Below are 21,143 nucleotides of genomic sequence, written 5' to 3'. Positions count from 1 at the left end.
GTTCAAGTTGATGGAAACACCGCTCCGCCAAACTAACATTATCTCTACACAGTTTGTTCAAGTTGATTGAGACACCGCTGCGCCAAACTAACATTATCTCTACACAGTTTGTTCAAGGTGTTGGAGACACCGTTGCGCCAAACTAACATTATCTCTACACAGTTTGTTCAAGTTGGTGGAAACACTGCTGCGCCAAACTAGCATTGTCTCTACACAGTTTGTTCAAGGTGTTGGAGACACCGTTGCGCCAAACTAACATTATCTCTACACAGTTTGTTCAAGTTGATGGATACACTGTTGCGCCAAACTAACATTATCTCTACACAGTTTGTTCAAGGTGTTGGAGACAACGTTGCGCCAAACTAACATTATCTCTACACAGTTTGTTCAAGTTGATGGAGACACTGCTGCGCCAAACTAACATTATCTCTACACAGTTTGTTCAAGGTGTTGGAGACACCGTTGCGCCAAACTAACATTATCTCTACACAGTTTGTTCAAGTTGATGGATACACTGCTGCGCCAAACTAACATTATCTCTACACAGTTTGTTCAAGGTGTTGGAGACACCGTTGCGCCAAACTAACATTATCTCTACACAGTTTGTTCAAGTTGATGGATACACTGCTGCGCCAAACTAACATTATCTCTACACAGTTTGTTCAAGGTGTTGGAGACACCGTTGCGCCAAACTAACATTATCTCTACACAGTTTGTTCAAGTTGATGGATACACTGCTGCGCCAAACTAACATTATCTCTACACAGTTTGTTCAAGTTGATGGAAACACTGCTGCGCCAAACTAACATTATCTCTACACAGTTTGTTCAAGTTGATGGAAACACCGCTGCGCCAAACTAACATTATCTCTATACAGTTTGTTCAAGTTGTTGGAGACACCGTTGCGCCAAACTAACATTATCTCTACACAGTTTGTTCAAGATGATGGAAACACCGCTGCGCCAAACTAACATGATCTCTACACAGTTGGTTCAAGTTGTTGGAGACACCGCTGCGCCAAACTAACATTATCTCTACACAGTTTGTTCAAGTTGATTGAAACAGTGCTCATCCACGTAGAAGACTGCGTGGAAGATCCTTTTGTCCACGTGGAAGATACGTTTATCTAAGCAGAAGACTCTTTCACCCATGTCGAAGATATTTTCATCTAGGCAGAAGATTCTTTCACCCACGTGGAAGATATTTTCAACAGCACAGAAGATTCTGTCATCCACGTAGAAGATTATTTCATTCATGTGGAGGATACTTTTATCTACGTTGAAGATTCTTTCATCCATGTGGAACATAATTTTATCTACGTAGAAGATACTTTCATCCACGTGGAAGATAATTTTATCTACGTAGAAGATACTTTCATCCACGTGGAAGATCCTTTCATCCACGTGGAAGATACTTTCTTACACGTGGAAGATACTTTCTTACACACGGAAGATGCTTTCATCTACGTAGAAGATTTTTTCATCAATGTACAAGATACCATCTGGGTAGAAGATTCTTTTGTCCACGTGGAAGATGCGTTTATCTACGTAGAAGACTCTTTTTCCCACGTGAAAGATATTTTCATCTAGGCAGAAGATTCTTTCATCCGCGTGGAAGATACTTTCATCTACGCGGAACATACTTCCATCTACGTAGAAGATGCTTTCATCCACATGGAAGACACTCTCACATGTGGAAGATAGTTTCATCCATGGGAAGATTTTTTAATCCACGTGAAAGATCATTTCATCCACGTGTAAAATACTTTCATCTACGCGGAAGATACTTCCATCTACGTAGAAGGTACTTTCATCCACGTGGAAGATCCTTTCATCCACGTGTAAGATACTTACATCTACGTGGAACATACTTCCATCTACGTAGAAGATGCTTTCATCCACATGGAAGACACTCTCACATGTGGAAGATAGTTTCATCCATGGGAAGATTATTTCATCCACGTAGAAGACACTTTCATCCACGAGGAAGATACTTTCATCCACGTGGAAGATACTTTCATCCACGTGGCAGATACTTTCATCCACGAGGAAGATACTTTCATCCACGTGGCAGATACTTTCATCCACGAGGAAGATACTTTCATCCACGTGGAAGATCCTTTCATCCAAGTGGAAGATACTTTCATCCACGTAGGAGATACTTTCATTCACGTGGAATATCCTTTCATCTATGTAGGAGACACTTCATCTTTATAAAAGCTATCACTGTCGTGCTTATCGTGTCAGAGACGTGATATTGTGTTGTGATATAATGACCTTTGTTGCTTGTAGCTACGACAAGAGTTTAAGTGTATGGAATTAAGGCATTATTCACATGACCTCTTTAAATGGTTGGCAGAAAATGTCTATCATTTTCATTGGCCATTTCCTTATTTTCACACCTAAGATCATTTCAAAGTGTCAGCGTTAAAATAAAAGATACTTCCCTCAAACAAAGTGTCAACACATTTGAATACTGAAATACATTACTGCTTGCTCCGATGCAACCCATTAAAGACAACTAGATCAAGTTCAATGTTGAAAGTCAGACAATACGGCCATTATTAATCAATCCGGAGGTTACATAACAGACTAGGAACTATTCATGATTACTCGAGAAAATTTGCTTACAAAGTCGATAATTCGATACTAGATGATAACTTTAAGTACATTATAATACCATATAGGTAGACGAAAGTAACATCCACGTAGAGGTAAAGTTGTTTTTTAAGGAAGACATTTACAAATATATATTCAAATTTGGGATAGGAACAATAAACTGCATTAAAATTTAAATGTGCGTAATTGACTTGGGCAATTCATAGAATGAACCTAAAGAAAATCTAAACATATTTATCTTAGGTCGTTAACAGTACAGAGCGAGCTAGCGGAAGAGGAAATAATATAACACTGTAAAACAGACTGGGACGAAAGCTGCTAAAGGCGATTAGCCCTATATCAGGGGCCAGAAACGGTGGGTGTTATTACAGCTGAACTTTTACATTGTATTTCGTGTCCAGTTTTGTGGAGTACAATAATCACCGTCAATGGTTGGGTAAAGTAACCTTTTTCTACATAAGAGCTTCGTCGCTGATTTGTATCAATAAACTATATTTTCTACTGTTACTGGTGGAAAAGAAAATACGAGGAATATGAATAACATCGAAACAGGTCTGAACTGCATAACGGAACATAGATTCAGAACTCAACACTTGCAGAACAACATACAACGTAAAGTTCTCCATTAATGATCTACAGTTCAGTGTATGAACGATCGCCATCCCACACGACATTGTGAGTACAAAGTTGATTTTCTGCATGTGTTTTCTGCAGTTGAAGAATTTCCATCTTTAGGTCGTGTTCTTCCTTCATGTACTTTATTTCAGTTTAGTTCGTGTTCTTCTCGTGCGAGCTGCAGAAGAGTTGTCTCGGGTGTCGCATCTCAAGTTGAACCGGTCGATTGTCTCTTTCTCTTTGTAAGAATGGGGAGTTTATCATAATGACACTGACTTACGCTGATGTCATCGTCGCAGTAGTCAACATTTGGGCCGACAGTATCACGCACACACTCGGATAATGTTGATGTTGACGGTATAGGGGCTCCCTTGCTGACATTTACTACCTGGACGTCGGGACTGAAGAGTAAAGATCACAAAGATAAAGTATGATATTTTTGTTCTGGTACATAAGTATTTTTCCTTACCGTTTAAACTACATTGCATGGATGTAACTATCATACATTTACCTAATCGGGTTATCTATAACGTTTAGCATACATGCTCCAATGTTACTAAACTGAACTCACGGACACTTTTGAAGGGGAACTATTTATTAGGAGCGCTTGACTGCATTAACCCTCTATTATATATGATAATTGTAATTCCTGGTACCTATGTTCATGGTATTCCTGGTATCTATGTTCATGGATTACCATGCATCAGTATATTATGTTATTTACAGAGTAATTGGAGTTATCTCCCTTATAGGGCCTTGTTCCATGCTATTTTGCAAGTCATTCAGTAGTTTCGCACAGATATTAGCTCTGCATGCTTAGTGCAGAAAGGTCATCCAGGATGGCGGCCTCCATGAAAAAACACATGTCTGTGTGCACTCAGACATTGATTGGATATTACACGCTGGTACAAGTAAAATTAAGTTTTATCTTTAATATTTTCTATGTTCATGGATTACCATGCATCAGTATATAATGTTATTTACACTTAAACCACTCTAGTTTAATATTAACATGTGTCACAAATGATGTGTATCATATATGATACAACGGGAAAGACGTGAATTGTAAGGGGAAGTCACTCTAATATTTTTCTCTGATGATGTCTTTCAAAATGTATGCTATAAATTCTAGATTTGTTACTGAATAATGAAATTTAAGACAATAATTATTTTCTGGTTAAACATCGTGATTTTTCGTTCACTTTGTACTTGATGTTATTGAGGATGAAGAAATCTATATAATTTTATGTGACCGCGTCTTGACAAAATACGGTGAATGACCAAATTTAATATTTGAGACTTTTGGTGATTTGAAATCAGCATCATCTTAATGACACACACACAAAACTTTATAGAGGTACCTCACTTCCTGTTGAAGTTACAGCATGTTTTTCTGGGGTTTTGTGTGAAAGGCGAATGACGTTATAAATAACTGAAAATTGCTTGTGCCGCATCTGGCCCTATTTTGTCAGCCCTGGTCACATATTCATCTTTATATACCTCAAATTATCGCCTTCCGCTGATATATCTCCTTGTTCGTCATGGCCGTCGGCGTCGTCGTCGTATGGGTTGGTCAGTTGTTCAAACTCCCTGATTATTCTATGCGATACATTTGACACGTCCTTGGGTGGTGGCCCCCCTCCAGTTTTTTTAAGTTCCTTTCCGTAGTTGCGTAGTTCTTTTTTGGCAGTTAACTTTAGTCGTTTCCATAATTGCTTCAATTTATCTGTGTCAATGTTGATGCCAAAACGACCTTGAAAAGATACCTTGATTCTTCCCCATGCTGTCGATTTGTTTTTTAACGCATTGGCGCCACACCTCTTGTCATCATTGATTGAAATATTATCCTCAATACACTGGGGAATGTACAGCTTGTGTTCCTCAATAAAGTTTTGTATTCTAGATGCCATATTGCCTTACCTTGACGTTTAAAACGCTACCGTCATGTACCACCATGCAACGTATAAAACACTGAGTCAAAAACGGAAATAGGACACTGATTATGCGCAAAAACGGTTTAATATAATGTTTGAAACATGTTTAAAGCGGAAAAACATTAAACCCTAGTCTAGGTTTAAACCAAGGGTTTTGCCAGATCTGCTTTCTATAATACCGTTTATTTTAGACCCGGGCCTTAAACCTGGTCTAAGTTAAACTTCTTTCCATAATTCGGCTGCTTTATGACCCAACACTGCCGCTGTTACAGGTCATTGGCTCCTTCCCTCTGCAAGCAGTCTGCGTTCTGCTGTTTATTTTGTTGACAGTTACATAGGCAGATTCTTTAATACAAATGCATAAAATCGGTGATTTACAATGTGATTAGGTTGTCTGACAAAGCATCCACTTGCACAGTTTGAGATCGATTGGATCATCGGATGAAGAGATATTTACAAAAAAACGGGTCCACATGCAATCCATACCAAACTATAGCCTGGACTCCTGACATTCATGCACTGGCGGGTTAGAATCGATCTTCAGTAACTTATGCTTGTCGTATGAGGCAACTAACGGGATCGGGTGGTTTAGGTTCCCCGATTTAGTTGACACATGTCATCGGTTCCCAGTTGCGTAGATATATGCTCATTATGTTGGTTACTGGCTTGGCTGGTCTCACGATTATTTACAGAGCGCCGCCATAAAACTGGAATATTGCTGAGTGTTGCGTTAAACATCAACGAAACCAAACCAATCAAACTCTACGAATGAACTCAAGGGTTTTGCTACAAATGAAACTGGAATATTGACACCATGTCGGAAATGCGTAGAATACCTAAAATGTCACAGAAAATTTCAGGCGAAATTAGAATTGCGTGATTTTTATACACTTAGCCATAAACACTAATGTATCAAATAAGACGGTCAAATGTATTCAGGATACTGCACCTGTATCAACACAGACAAAACAATCTAACTTTTGTATATACTTAAGTAGTTTGCCTCCGTGGTGTAGTGGTTAGAGCGTCCGCCCAGAGAGCGGAAGGTCGCGGGTTCGATCCCAGTCAGCCTCAGACCAAAGACGTTAAAATATGGTACTTGTTGGTCCCTGTCTGGCGCTCGGCATTAATGGGTACAACAAGGACTGGTCGGCTCAGAGTCAGTATAATTTGTCTACGTGGGGTATTCATGCTTAACTGCGGCATGGTATCTCAGTGAGCTAGCACTATAAAACCAGCTTAAGTCTGGGCTAGTACAAGCAGCCGCACATACACATACACATGCATGCACGTCGTCATATGAGCGAAATATTCTCAAGCACGACGTAAAACCCATTTTCACTTTCACCTTTATTGTTAGTAAAAATGTGGTAACCTTTAAGTCTGTGCTTTTGTCTATAGCAATTGTGATAGATATTCCGCTACAAAGGGTAGAATCAGAAGGTACATCTCCAGTGTAGATCTTGGGATCTATAAACATCCAGCTAAACATTCAACGTTGTCACAACTTTGTTCTGTTGATTTCCATTTACATTGTCACAACGTTGTTGCCTGACGTTGCTTGCGATACGTCATTTTCACGTCGCTACAAGGTTAAGTTATTTGATGCTAACGTATTTTACGTTGTCTTAACATTCCATTTAACGTTGATAAACTTACGGGCAAAACGATACCAGGTCGAAATCACTGATATTATCTTACCGTCATGTAAAATACTGTAATTTCATTGGTCAATGACGCTTTAACAAGTTTCCGTGTCACCACCACCCCCACCCCCAGCCCGCCGCACTCCCCCCTCGACCGAGGAGAGTGACAACTGAAAAAAATATTACCCGCTGCCACGGTAACCGCCAAACTCTCCGCCGAGAAGCTGTATCGCTAATCGTTTGACGTCATAATATGACGCATGCAGAGTTCGAAAACCGTTCGATTAGCTGTTTTTGAGTTCAGTATGTACACCTTATTTTACCGACTTTCACTGTTTTATTTGTGCTATTTTATACACTGAATCGTTTGCATATTCAACTTAACTCAATTAATTATTTTTATAGCAGTTTTAAGCTTGTCAGAATATGTTTCGCTGATCTTTAAAATCCAGTCGAGAGGCAGACGCCATTTTGTTTACATATCATATGGTTGGTAGCGATCTTCAGCATAAAATATAATGATATTTTGTACATTCAACATGGCGGTAAGATAAATACGTTGTATGCTACTCCCTCGGGTAATACGGTCTGAGACTACCGGCTCTGGTGACACTGCTACAAAGAGGCGTATTACCCACGAGAGAAGCATACAACTTAAATTACAAAACGACAAACCACCACTGTGAAAAAGGACAGTGAATCTTAATAACAGGTGTATGGCCCACACGCACTTGGTCATGTCATTGGAGTAGCAACAACAACAAGTCCATTGAGTCACTGTATAAAAGAAGGAATGAAGTGTCCAGTATTCGATCACAGATGAAAACAAAACAACACACGCAGTCAGTATCTGGTATGTTCACCGTGGGCATCAATGCAAGACCTAACTCTACGACGTGCTGAGAAGGTAAGAGGCTGTAAACCTTGGGCAGGGACCCTTCGCCTTTCTTCTTGAAGGGCTTGGACAAGCTGACGTTGGTTTCTAGCAATAACAGCTCTAGTACGAATCTGACGATCCACATGGTCCCACAAGTGTTCAACTAGTGACATGTCAGGTGACATGGAGGACCAAGGAAGCACACTGACGTTGTTTTTCTTTTCGAAATTCAATGACACTACGTGTTGTGTGAGGACGGGCGTCGTCCTGCTGATACATGATCCGGTTATGGCGTTGACGTAGGAATAGTAGCACAACCGGACGCATAATTGATCAGTGTATCGTTGAACTGTGAGATTACACACACACCACACACCAACCAACCACACCCACCCACCCACACCACACACACACACACACACCACCACCACCACCACCACCACAAGATCTGTCTTCATATCGCTACATACGCCACCCCCAACCCTGACACCGTCGCCCCCAGACGATTCCTCTCCCTGTACGCAGCAACGTTGCACACGTCCTCCATGGCGTCAGTGGAGACGAGACCTGCCATCATTCTTGAACAGCCGGAATCTGCTTGAAATCGTCTGAGAACATCACTACCTGCTACTGGCTGTTTTGATAGAACCTTGCGTGCCCATTGACATCAATGATGAAGCGTCAGCCGTACACCTCGGTAGGGCCTGTAGGCACGGACACCGTATTGTCTGAGTCGTTCTGCTGCTGCTGCTGCTGTCACAGGTAGGAAACGGTTTCTCGGGTGCACGATACGTACGTAGCGGTCTTCGTTGGGTGGGGAGGGAGGGGGATGCGCCCTGTTTGCCTGTAGCGGGTCACCAGCCTCGTGATGGTTAGACGTGTACAGCCCAAGGTCGCTGCAGCATGTGCATGAGTGGCACCCATGCGTACCATTCCAATGGTTCTCTCTCTGGATTCCTGCGATTATCGGGGCATGGTCGCTGTAGTTGACTTGAAGGACTGATGTGGAGGAAGGTTTGTGTGCACTCCCAATATACCCCAATAATGCATGTTCTTTATGCAATCCGTTCACGAGATTTTCGTGCTTCACGACCTGTTGCAGTAATACTGTTCGCCCAAACACAACATTTTTCATGACAAATGTTAGGAAAGCGTTGTGGCGATTGGTTTAAGCTTGAGTTGTGTTTTTATATTCATTTATTTTAATGAAGAAAACCCCTTTGATATAACTAAAAGAAGGAGAAAAATATTTCTTAAAAACATATTCTAATGCGATTTTTACCAGCTTTCACCTTATATTTCCACATTTATATTTCTGAATAAGATTTAAGAATCATACATCGGATTTGTTTTATGGAATATGCAAATAAAATAATCTTTTTCGGCTACATTAAATCCCCAAAACAGATTATTCGTGTAACCTTGCTGCCATACCCCTGCTGGAATTTTTAAATGAACACGCTGAAAAAGGCTGAAGGACCCCAGAAACGTCAGACTAAAATATCCTCAGAGATGTTAAATGTAAGCCCGGTGTTAAAGATTAAAGTTGATTCGTTATACGTTATATATTGTTTTGAAACGCGCAGCGATTTATAATCATATTGCCTAAAAATGTCGGAAAGCGGACGTAAAATCTAAAAGACCAGTTTGAAGACGGTTTACGTTCGGGTTAAATATCTTCTCTCAAATATTTGATTAACGTAAACCATATTTGGGGCAATTTGAACGTCGCATTTCTACTTCCAACGTATCTTTTTATCTGTACTTGAAGATGAAGCGCGACATTCCACAGATACATTTTGGGAATGTAAACATACGGAACTTTGCCGGGTCGCTGTTTAATTGCGAGTCGAATTGAGACATTTTAACCATCGGAAAACATAAACGTAATGTTTCCACCAGTGATGTTAGCTGCGTGAAGCAACTGCAAACCAAGAAACGGGATGCAACGAAGTAGTTTACTGTAGGAGGCTGTACGAGGCGTTGACAACTGACATGCATCGTGACGTCGCTTACATTGTGACGTAATGCAAACTTGTTCGAATACGAGGGGGCAGACTAGAATGGCGCAGTGACGCCAATACATTGTGGCGTAATGCAAAAATGTGCACGTTATCGCCTGATAAAGTACTGTTGGCGCTTTTGATCTTTCAACGAAGCATCTTAGAACTTCTCATCAGATCAAAAAACTCTATCAGAGTATACCTACCCCTTGACTCACTAAAGGAATGTTTTGATCACCCAAAAGAGATTCAATACCCTTCCGCAAATCAATTCTGCCTGTCTGATGATTCTGATAGAAAAATGTCGAGAAGCTATGCAAGTTGATGTCTTCCCTTACTCGGAACGTAAAGGTAGCTCGATCAAAACAGGATGACAGAGTATTGGATGTACTCACCTCGAAAACCATCCTCAACCCCACTGTTACGAAAATCCAGTGATGTACAGTTCTGGGCTGAACCCGAGAGTGTCATGTCAAGATTGAGAAGCACAGAGTCAGCTGAGATACACTGTAGAGAGATACAGAAGTTGGTTGACGCTGGCTACGTGAAGATACTGAAGGGTGAGGGTGAACCTGTTTCAGATTATCTAAGTTTGGTATTCTATGGCGCTGACATGTTTTCTTTTTCTTTTATTACTATGAATATGATGTAATGTAGCTTTTATTGACTGGGTGTATCATCAATTGTTGTCACAGCCCCCTAGTGTACAGGACACAACCCTGTGCACTTTAAAGAACCGTCGAATCCGTTGCTAAATGACCAGATGGTGGCGACATGAATGCGTGCAAACACCTAGTTGTGGGTACAGCAACTTGCAGTAAAACTTGGACAAAGTACTGTGACTATGTAACGCACTGTTTAGGGTGGCGTAACAGCCCAGACCATACGTACCGCTTCCGCACTGTCCATCTTTGTGTCCGAAGGTCGATTCTGACACAGATAAAACGTAATGATTGGCACAATTGCAGATGGCTAGACTGCCTGCAAAATGAGGTATTGACTTCATGGAGTGGCCAGCGACATCACCTGACCTCAAATTCATCGAACACGTATAAGCTGCTATTGGAAGACGTCTTCATACCTTGAAACGTCAATCCCAGAATGCTCAAAAGCTGGGCGCCATGTTGGTACAGCAATGATGCAGGTTGCTTAATGCTGTGTTCACGGGTACCAGGCAGTCGGTGAGACAACGTTGCCTTCCTGTTGCGATTGCGAGAGGGGACATACACGGAGCTCACGTCAATGCAGATGTCCAGTCCCTGTGCTCAAATAAACAAATAACACATGCATCAGTATGGCAGAAGAAAAACGAGTGGAATAAAGATTCGTAAGGAGCATAATACAAAAACAGTGACGTATACAATAAAGACAGAGATGGTGATATTCACCTCTAAGCAATAGTTACCCAACTTGCAAGAAAAGCCCAGGCAGATGAGTATCCAGGCTATCATAATCACCACACGTACTGCCAGTCCTTTTGAGATGTAATGTGTGGTAGTAGTGTTATAGTTGCAGGGCGACTTGGACTGACTGACTGAGTTTGATTTTACGCAGCGTTTAGCAATATTCCAGCAACATCACGGCGGGGGACACCAGGCGACTTGGACCAGAAGTAAAGTCTTTTTGCGCCCAACACATTAATTGAAGTTGAACTATATATATCCTAAATATAAGTAGGCCTACTGCAAATGTTTATATTTACCATGCAAACAAATGTATTCACTATCCAGATATTTTGATGAAATGACAGGATCTTCTGTTTAATGATATGAATTAAAACATCTTGCAACCACTTTTTGTTTTCGAAAAAACAACAACCAAAAAACACACAAAAATATGATGCTCGTTCAATAAAAAAGCAGGAAAATCAGACTGAAAAGGAAATGTTGAAACGATTTAATCGCAATAAATGAATGTGAGATAAGAGCAAGAGTTATCTCCCCTTGTATATGAAAGAAAACGAAGGATAATGCTAAGTGCATATGATCCTGTAGAAAGGGGGCACGCACCTAATAAAACCATCGGGCGGTTTAGCGTCAGTCAGCCATGGGGTAAGGCAAATACACAATTGTCTTTTAAATGACCAACGTTCGGGGGGGGAGGTAAACCTGCTTCAGTTATCATCAACACCAGCGCGTCGCCTTACTTATGTATTTGTGTTTGTGGGGAACATGACACAGTAATGACCTAATTATGCTAGGTCGTTCTGACTGGGTCACCTTGTTCCACATGCGATCGGCAAGGGTGAGGTTGTTTTCAGTGGCCGACCACCTCGGGATTATCCTATATGTAATCATGCTTTCGTCATCTGAATATCATCTTAACATGGTGGCTAATATCACATACATAAAGGATACTAAACGACCTTCCGTGGATTGTCAATATTAAACGAGTTAATAATTTGGTATCAAACGAGCGAAAGTGAGTTTTATACTAAATCTTTCACGAGTTTGATAAAAAGGATATTTCACGGAAGCCAGTTTAGTATTCTGTTATTACTCTCCAACATAAATAGAGGAGATTATATGAGTGCCCATGTCATACTATGTTTACAACACGCGAGTGCCTAAATGTTGGCATTTCCCGAGCGAGAGCGAGGGATATACCGATATATAGGCAGGAGTGTCGTCAACATAGTGTGATATGGGTACGAATATAATATTCTGTTCATTACCGAAGTCGTTAAATTGAGGAAAATAAACCCAAATCTACTTTCAAACACAGGCTGGCTGCCCGTCGTCACCACATGTAGAACGCAACGTCACAGAAGAAGCGTGACGTTATAGCCTTGTTCATGACTTCACGTCACCATGACAAAGTGATATTTTGCCCTAGGGCATCGTATGAAAAATATTAACCCCGATATGACTGCCCTCGTAAGTAATAAATATTGTTAGAAACTGCCTACAGTGTGATGACTCTCAGCTTTCCGCGAGTCAAGCAAGGTCTAATACCACTGTGACAGAGATATTAGCATTGTGACGTCATAACTGTTCTAATATGACGTCATACCTCTAGCGGTAATACACTAGTGTAATAATGCCGTGAAAATATTACACTGCAGTATCTTCCAAGGGCGAGTAATAAATGTCATTCTGGAGCAGGAATTTGGTAAGGACGTGACATTGGAATAAAGACATTCCCTGAATCCCACAGACACATCGGCAGACAGTGCCCTATGTCGCCTCCATGGCAACACGGTTTTCTAGCTCAGCGAGTGCGTAAAAGCTCCGCTCACTGGTGTTTCATCTCCTCGAGCTATGTCATTGCATAAGCCTAACGATGTCGAGAGTTTCCAATAGTTGTATACCGGCGGATGCGCAAATTTTTGCAAGCACCAGTTTGAAATTTTTCTTTTTTTCACTAATATGCTCATATTTATTTGTATTACGGGGTGCTGAGGTGTTATGTTTTGTGTATTATTGTATTTCGTATTTTTAAAATTTAGCGAGAATGCGTTACACCGGTCTATATTATATATATTCGATTATTCGCAATTTTGGTCAATGTAATTATTTAAATTATGTAAATTTATTTTATATTTCGGTTTCTAAGTAACTATTAAGTCTAAATGATTTACCAATGTGAACTGACATACATATTTATTATTTTCATTCAGTAATTTGCACCATTACATAAACAAGTTTTTTATTTGTATTTTATTTTTCAAAGCGGTAATAATGTATTACACTGTACACGTTAGTCATGTTTGTGCCGGTTCGGTCCATGCATTCTATTTATTAATATTATTTCAAGGGTTCGGGTTAAGGGCACAACACTGGACACGTCAGTCATGTTTGTGTCGGTTCGGTCAATGCATTCTATTTATTAGTATTATTTCAAGGGTTCGGGTTAGGGGCAATACACTGTACACGTCAGTCATGTTTGTGTCGGTTCGGTCAATGCATTCTATTTATTAGGATTATTTCAAGGAGTTAGGGTTAGGGTTAGGGTTAGGGTGAGGGCTGAGGGTTTAGGGTTTAGGGTTTGTCCGTAGATTAAAATCACGAGACACCAAGTCTACCCGTAACCTTCGTAATTGTCCGTGACCTGTTCGACTCTTTCCGTTCATTTCCGTGACGTCACAGGAATGACGCGAAAAATGTGCACATTGTGCAACAGTGTGGACTTAGCTCAGTCGGTTAGCTGTCGAGCTAACAATCCGAAGGTCGCGGGTTCGCGTGCGACGGGTTCTCACAAACTGGTTGCGAGTCTTAATGACACGTGATCTACGGCAGGGATCGTCCCCACGAGAAGCTGTGGTTCTGTATTCTAAAGGTGCTCCAAAATTAAGATTCAGCGGCAATCGTAACCCTTATTTAAGTGTTGTTCATTATCAAAATATAAATTTCTTCCACTCGTGATCAATTCCTTAGAATTCTTTTACAAGTTGTATGGATATTCAACAGTGGTATCTCGTGTTACACGGATTACAGTGATATCATAGGGTATCACTACACCTTCTCGGGGTATTACGAAGCTAACGGAATGAGCCGAGAGATTCCGAGTGCCTGCCAGTGTCAGTGACCAGTATTTTCAGTTCACCTGAAACGTGAGAGGTTGGGATATGAGTTAACTTTCACCGTTCTTTAGTTGGTTATTTATATTTTTGTGTTTAAACATCTGCCTGTTCTAGTTTGGGAATAAGCAAGTATACATTTACAACTTTCTTTGAAACAAATAAATATTTTGCGTTTCTCATTACATTGGCTAATAGAGTTTTCTTTTCTTAGCTCCGCAGCCAAAGTGATTCTTTACCAACTATTCCGAGGTCCCCGAGCGCCAAGTCCGTGCCCGTTTGCTGTTTAACTGGAGACTTTCCTCATAATGGCTAAAATAGAATACACAATGAGTATTTATAGTAAAGCAGCTATAAGTAATATATATTTAAATACACCCAACCCTGATGTGAGTGACGCGAATACATAAATTAAAGTTATGAATGAAAGCTTAAGACTGTTTGCTGTAACACAATTCCTGAAATTCACTGTCAATGACATAGGCTGAAATTATTTTGTTCACAGTGAACGGGAATTGTCCGTTGTAGGAGGATGGAGCATGTGCCTGCTGGGGCGGGGTATTGATGTGGTGAGGTTAGGGGCAGCCAACCCTCTGTTTGTTTGACATGTTCATAAGAGGTGCCACACATAATATTATTGTTAAATGGTAATAGTTAGATACGCGGATTCCTAAAACCTATATATACATATACGTTTCTTATTCCTATAGCTACACGATTTGGATTTTAAGCAATGAGATTAATATAACACACTAGAAGTCATAATAGGCATGAAGTCAGCAAAACTAATGTTCCTCTAATCACTGCATTAGCCAAGTTTGTAAAAAGCCAAGGCTGGATATCTGCGGTAAAAATATTATCTTCGCACAATCGCTAAATGCCTCCCAGAATGTTCCATACTATGGTCTATGCTATTCCAGGGTTTTACATCTGACTATTCCAAACCACTGCTACATTATACAGTAATATGTTCAGACAAATTCTATGGTTAAAACATAATGTTATGAACGGGTTACGGAGAAAACGGACCCCAGCGGAAATGGACCCCAAAAATCGAGAAAACGGCCACCGCGATGCAGAGAATGGCCTCCGAACCTAGAGAAAACGGCCAACATAGTTGCACGAAGATCAAAGGAGATTATATGATTATATATATCCTCAATAAAAGAGATTTACTTCATTGCGAATAAGCCTTTAAAAACTGATTGATTTGGTTGGGTTTTTTTTTTATTCAATATCCATAGCGGTTTAGACAAGTCTTGTCTAGGGATCCGAGATTCGGCGTGAATAGTTTCTGATGAAGACCAGAAACCTTGGGTAGTTTGTTTGAATGAAGAATTATGAACCTTAGCGAAAACACAGCACAAAACCTCCCTGGTTTTCAGCGACGAGATAGGGGCCTAAGAACAGACTTTCTACCCTACTAAACTGAAGACGTCCCATAAGACAGATACACTGTTCAAAGTCACGTAAAACATCACGCACTCATCAAAGACACATTACAGAACGACTTCAGCGTGACACAGTCGTCCAAAGGCAAAATCCTCTGGATGAGATACGACGGAGAGGCTGTAGTGGACTCCCAGTTCTGTGTGGAGTATCTGAACCGGAAGTTAAACATTAACCTAAACAGTCACCTGACAGAAGAACAACGAGCTATTGCGCATGCGTTTAGGAAGATGGCGGAAGAGAACCTGTACTGGTGCGTTATATCATTCTATGAGCTATATTCATCATGAAGCTTCTCTGTGAAGATACTGAATATTTGTGCAGGGATTTCCTTGTAAATCTTAACATTTGGAGTGGAAAATAGATTTACAAAGCACATATTTTAACAGAAAGTCTGAAAGAATGTGTTGGTTCCCCAAACATGTGAGCTTCTCCATTCAGAGAAAGCGCCGTTTGTAATGAATCAGTGACCAAATAACATTCACCCTGACAGTTATCCCAGGGACTCCAGACTATTAGATCATCGATCTCTTAGTTTTGTCAGGATCCGCTTCTAGTAGGTTCCCTTGGCATTAAGGGCCGGGCGGAAGCAAAAATGGGGCGATGGTGAAGCTTAGCGCTTAAAGCATTCGCTCGTCACGCAGAAGACCGGGTTTAATTCCCCACATCGGTATAATATATATTCATGCCAATAATGGTTGTCACCCCCTCGCTACTCCTCATCAACACCCACACACCTTCACCCCACCACACCCTCCACAATTACAAAATTGAAGGGGGTGACAACCATTATTGGCATGATTATATGACTGCTCATCTCTGATGTACTCCCGCACAGCCATAGGGAGGAAGTCAAAATGATTATCACTGCCGCATGGTTGATGAGAGAGGTTATTTTCCAGGTGTATGGGGATGGCTAGAATGGAAAATCCGGAGTTTATGACAACTATGTCCGGAAATAGGTTCAACAAACTATTTATTTGGTATGGTATACGCGCGTATCGGAACCAAATGAAAGCTCAAGGAATCGGACGACACTCCCATGAAGAAATCCTGCATATTATGGAGGGTGATTTGAGATCACTGTCAGTCTACCTAGGTAAAGAATGCAAGGCGGGCTGTCTTTGACTTCAGCATAGATAAGTTTGTGTTGGCCAACATTTGCTTTGTGTTTGTGCTTCCATACGATGCCATTCAGAGTTGAGGACATCTGTGGGGCTATAAATTGTTGTCTATTTTGTATCATCATTTTTAGTGTAACGAAATAGATATTCCATGGAGATTGTTTGATGATTTGATTGATTGATGAGTTAATTGTTTATTGATTGATTTATTTTTTGTATTCATTGGCGATGTAATTGATTGAATGAATGACTGAATGAATGATGAATTAATTGATTTATTGATTGATGAATTGATTGTTTTTTATTGATTGATTGATCGATTGATCGATCGGTTGGTTGATACGGTAAATGTATATTCCTTTATTACATTTTTCAGGAGATAAGAAGTTCTTTTTCGGCGATCAACCATGCGAGACAGATGCTGCTTTGTTTGGACAGTTGTCGCAGATTTACTGGCAGTGTCCAGGAAGCAAAGGGGAACAACTCTTGAACGGTAGACCAAAGGAGTTATCTCATCTTTGAAGCATTCTTTGAAGAACCCCTAGACTACGCCATAAAATCCGTTCAAACAATATTTCCGGTCCTTTCATTTCTATACAAAGGCATATATCATTAATTTGTTTTGGTTAAAGGGATAAATGGTCTGGGATTTTCTTGAACAGTTATCATATCATGCTGAACCCGGAATTATAAGAATATGCATCATGACATGTAAACATAAGATAACGTCATTTACGTAAGTTCAGATCCTGTACAACAGTTCTCTTTCAGAAAGATTCTCAAATTTGATTTGCATGAATATGTATGAACATAAGGAGGGAAAAGCTATGTCCTAACATTTTAAACTAAGTGGTTCATACCAAGAGGAAAAGACGTGTGAAATATCATCCTCCCGTTCGGCTTTCTTTCAGAAAAGTTCACAAATCTGGTGGAGTATTGCGAACGAATGAAGGTGGTATTTTGGCCGGACTGGGAGGACTGCATCACTAAAACTGCAACAAAATGACACGAGAACTTATTAAATGGTCCTGATGAACGTCAGTTGTTAAACTGGAAGTTAATGATGGTCCACGTTGCATGATCCTAACGTCGTTGTAATCCTCTAAACAAAGATGTCAGGGTCAAAATAAGAAATGCATGAAGATACCACACCAAACTAGAACGCACACTAAACTGATGTAAATGACGTTTATTGCTGATGAATAATGTGACGTCATTATTCTTGAGTAAAGGTGATTATTTGCCAAATGGGATTTCTCTGTTGCAGTCTTTAACATTTTTGAAAAGATACAATTAAAATGATGTCCCTCTCATTTGCCTGTAAAACACTAACGAGTTATTTGGTCTTTGCATTTCAGACACAAGCATGATTTGTTTCCAGACGTGTGAGACATGACGCTGACATTCATCATCATCCAAGATTCAACCTGAAACCTCAGGGCACGGTAGCAGCGTGGTTAAAGCGTTGACTCACCATGCCGAGAGGTCCGGGTTTGATTCCCAACATGGGGAAATGTGTCCAATATGTTACCAGAAAGATGTAAATAAAATACGTGATATCGAATAAATTACTCCACACCTGAAATTACTAATTTGATTAAAGGTCAGGGCTGATATTCTCAAGGACGAACGTTTTGACAATAATGAACTATGTTTATCCATAGCAAACTTTTAAGAACATGGCGCTTCAAGAATGGAAGAATTTTGCCTTTTGGAATATACATATGTGTGTCAGTGTCCAGGAGCTAATAAAGAACTATGAATAATCACGATGAATATGATTGTATAAATTAAGTGATCTGTGATATTTTGTTCCAGTAAGCCATGGCGTCAAGAGTGAGTTCTTGTTGAAGAGTACATGGCGCCTTACCGTAAACAGCTGAGAGAACACGCGGGTGTCTGATCTTCATGTACTCTGCAATCAGTATGTGCGAGTATATTTTGCAATGTTGTGGTTGTGAAACAGGCCCGTCAGGTGTTGGTATTCGGAACACATATCCACATGACAGCAAAATGCTACATCCAGTGCAACAAGCTGACATGAAAGTGGTGCCATCTTTTGATGGAGTTCTACCTCATGTGCGTGTGACAACAGAAGAAGAACACTTTCAAACGTCTTCAACAGATTGACTACATTATACCAATATGCATGTGGCGTTCGAGGAACCTCACTACGTGCATGCTACACCCATCAACCTCGCTATAGTTCCAGCAATAACCTCTCCAGGGGTTTCATTAACATGCATGTCACACCTAACAACCTCTCGGTTTCATTATTAATGTGCACCTCTACACCCAAAAACCTGACTAGACTTCAGAAACCTCCACGTCAGACCAAGCCACTTCACTAGACTTCAGAAACCTCCACGTCAGACCAAACCAATTCTCACTAGACTTCAACAACATGCTTCCCTCATCAGACCTCATTAACTTCAGCCATGCAATGTCATACACCCACAACATTATGCTTACAATAATGCCATTTGAAGTAAGCGATCAATGCAACATATGTTATATTTGGGATTACACTTTCTTAGTAAATCACAGTTTCTTGTACTCTTGGATTTGAACCCACACAACTCCAGAGTCAGGACCCAATCGCCAACACACACAAAGTCAGCCGCCTAATCCACTCAGCTATCGCGACTTCCAGTCTGTGTATCATTTGCCTTCGGCCGTGGGAGCCGTAAAGCTAATTTACACTTATCAGAGAATTACACAAAGTCCGCGATCCTACGACTGCCTTGATTCCATTTGTGGAAGTCGTGGTGATATGACATATGTAATATTATGAGCAGTGTTCAGTATCATCTACCATCCCACCCTACGACACACTAGACATCCGCAAAATGCAGGCCAGTATCACAACAACCTTCACAAGACTTCGGCAACGTGGCATGCCAAACCCAGCAACCTCCTTCCACTCACAGCAATATGCATGTCACACCCAACAGCCTAAATAGTCGTCAGTAACATCTATATCCCACCTTTTTAAATACTTTCTGGACTTCAGCAACGTGCATGCCATGTCCATCAAGTTCACTAGACCTCAGCAACGTGGCATGCCACACCCAATAACTTCCTAGAAGTAACAAGTAGGTCATGCCCAACAACCTCACTAGAAATCAGTAACATGGAACTCACACCCAACGAGCTCAATAGGTTCAGTAACAAGCAAGTCACAACTAACAACCTCCCTAGAATTCTCCCCAATATTCACGTCACACTCAACAACATCGCTGGATTGCAGAAACATGCAAGTGACAACTAACAAACTCTAGACAAATAGCAAAATGCATCTCCACCCACACAACCTCATCACTATAAATAAATAGCATCCAGAGTACACCCAAACAACATCAGGGGCAACTACCCCATGTTGGACGGAATCACACAAATGAAGTGGTTCAGTGACATGCCTGGTTTTGGCAGGGCTGGGTTAGTTTTGCACTAAGTTAGGGTTCCTGTACTCACAGACATGCCACTGCCACTAGGTGGTTCGTCACTGTTACAGCAGATATGAGTGTCACGTACGTGTACCCCTTCAGTGATATGTCTTAACTCTGATTCAACTACAACGGTGTGTAAATCTGACGTCACTTATCAAAGTGACGCCCTGCACCACAAAGGTAGTGTCGATATTGTGCCACATGCTCATCCACAGAAACATAATTTTACACGTACTGCACTAACGAACCCATAAGATAGATAAGAGGCAATCTAAATGTATCTGGAGATCAGGGCTGGGCTGATTCAGTTGATGTTTGTCCTCGTATCGCAAAAGCGTTCATGAATGCTCTATCGCAGATTACATTGTCCGCGATTCGATAATTAACAGACAGCCGTTATCCAGGTTGGGACAAAGAATCAGGTACAAGTACAAACCAAAACCTCACTAATGAGTGTTGAGGTAGTGAGGTATGAGCGCGCATCTGACGAGCCTGTAAAACAGTTTGGCCATGAGGCTATAAAATGCCCTATGATGTCAGAGTCTCCAGGCATAACACGACCCAGATACGCCGTGGACTTTGGATTCCTCATGTCACTGTCGTTATCACAAGACTTCGTAAACTTGCGGTTGACGGTATCTCCAAGACTGAGTAGTAGGTGTACAGTTAGGAGGGGTGACATGCATTAGAGTTGAAGGTAGCAGTCACGATGTGTGCACCTTATATCACGTGCGTGAAATATACGTGTGTATATGCACGTGTAAGTTTGTTCTGGTGGGTTTGTCTTTGTGTGTGTGCATGTGTGTAGGTGTCTCTGTCCGATCTATGTAAGCATGTATGTATGTGATAATGTACATGCGTGTACGTGCGTATGCGTGTACGTGCATCTATCTGTATGTGTGTGCCTGT

At 40.9% G+C, this 21,143-nt stretch overlaps 1 protein-coding gene across 1 annotated transcript; it reads left to right on the top strand.

Moving 5' to 3' along the window:
* The first annotated feature begins 15,688 nt into the window (after window positions 1–15,688).
* LOC124271951 (failed axon connections homolog) lies at window positions 15,689–17,904 on the top strand. The gene is made up of 4 exons (XM_046707121.1): window positions 15,689–15,914; window positions 16,564–16,760; window positions 17,162–17,278; window positions 17,697–17,904. The coding sequence occupies exons 1-4, from the start codon at window positions 15,763–15,765 to the stop codon at window positions 17,789–17,791; spliced, it is 561 nt and encodes a 186-aa protein (XP_046563077.1). The 5' UTR covers window positions 15,689–15,762; the 3' UTR covers window positions 17,792–17,904.
* The last annotated feature ends 3,239 nt before the right edge of the window (window positions 17,905–21,143 follow it).

The sequence above is a fragment of the Haliotis rubra genome, unplaced genomic scaffold (genome assembly GCF_003918875.1).
Source record: "Haliotis rubra isolate DU_JTF1 unplaced genomic scaffold, ASM391887v1 Scf1648, whole genome shotgun sequence".
NCBI lineage: Eukaryota > Metazoa > Mollusca > Gastropoda > Lepetellida > Haliotidae > Haliotis > Haliotis rubra.
The sequence above is the reverse complement of the archived record's forward strand: the minus strand, read 5'-3'. Positions and strand labels throughout refer to the sequence as shown.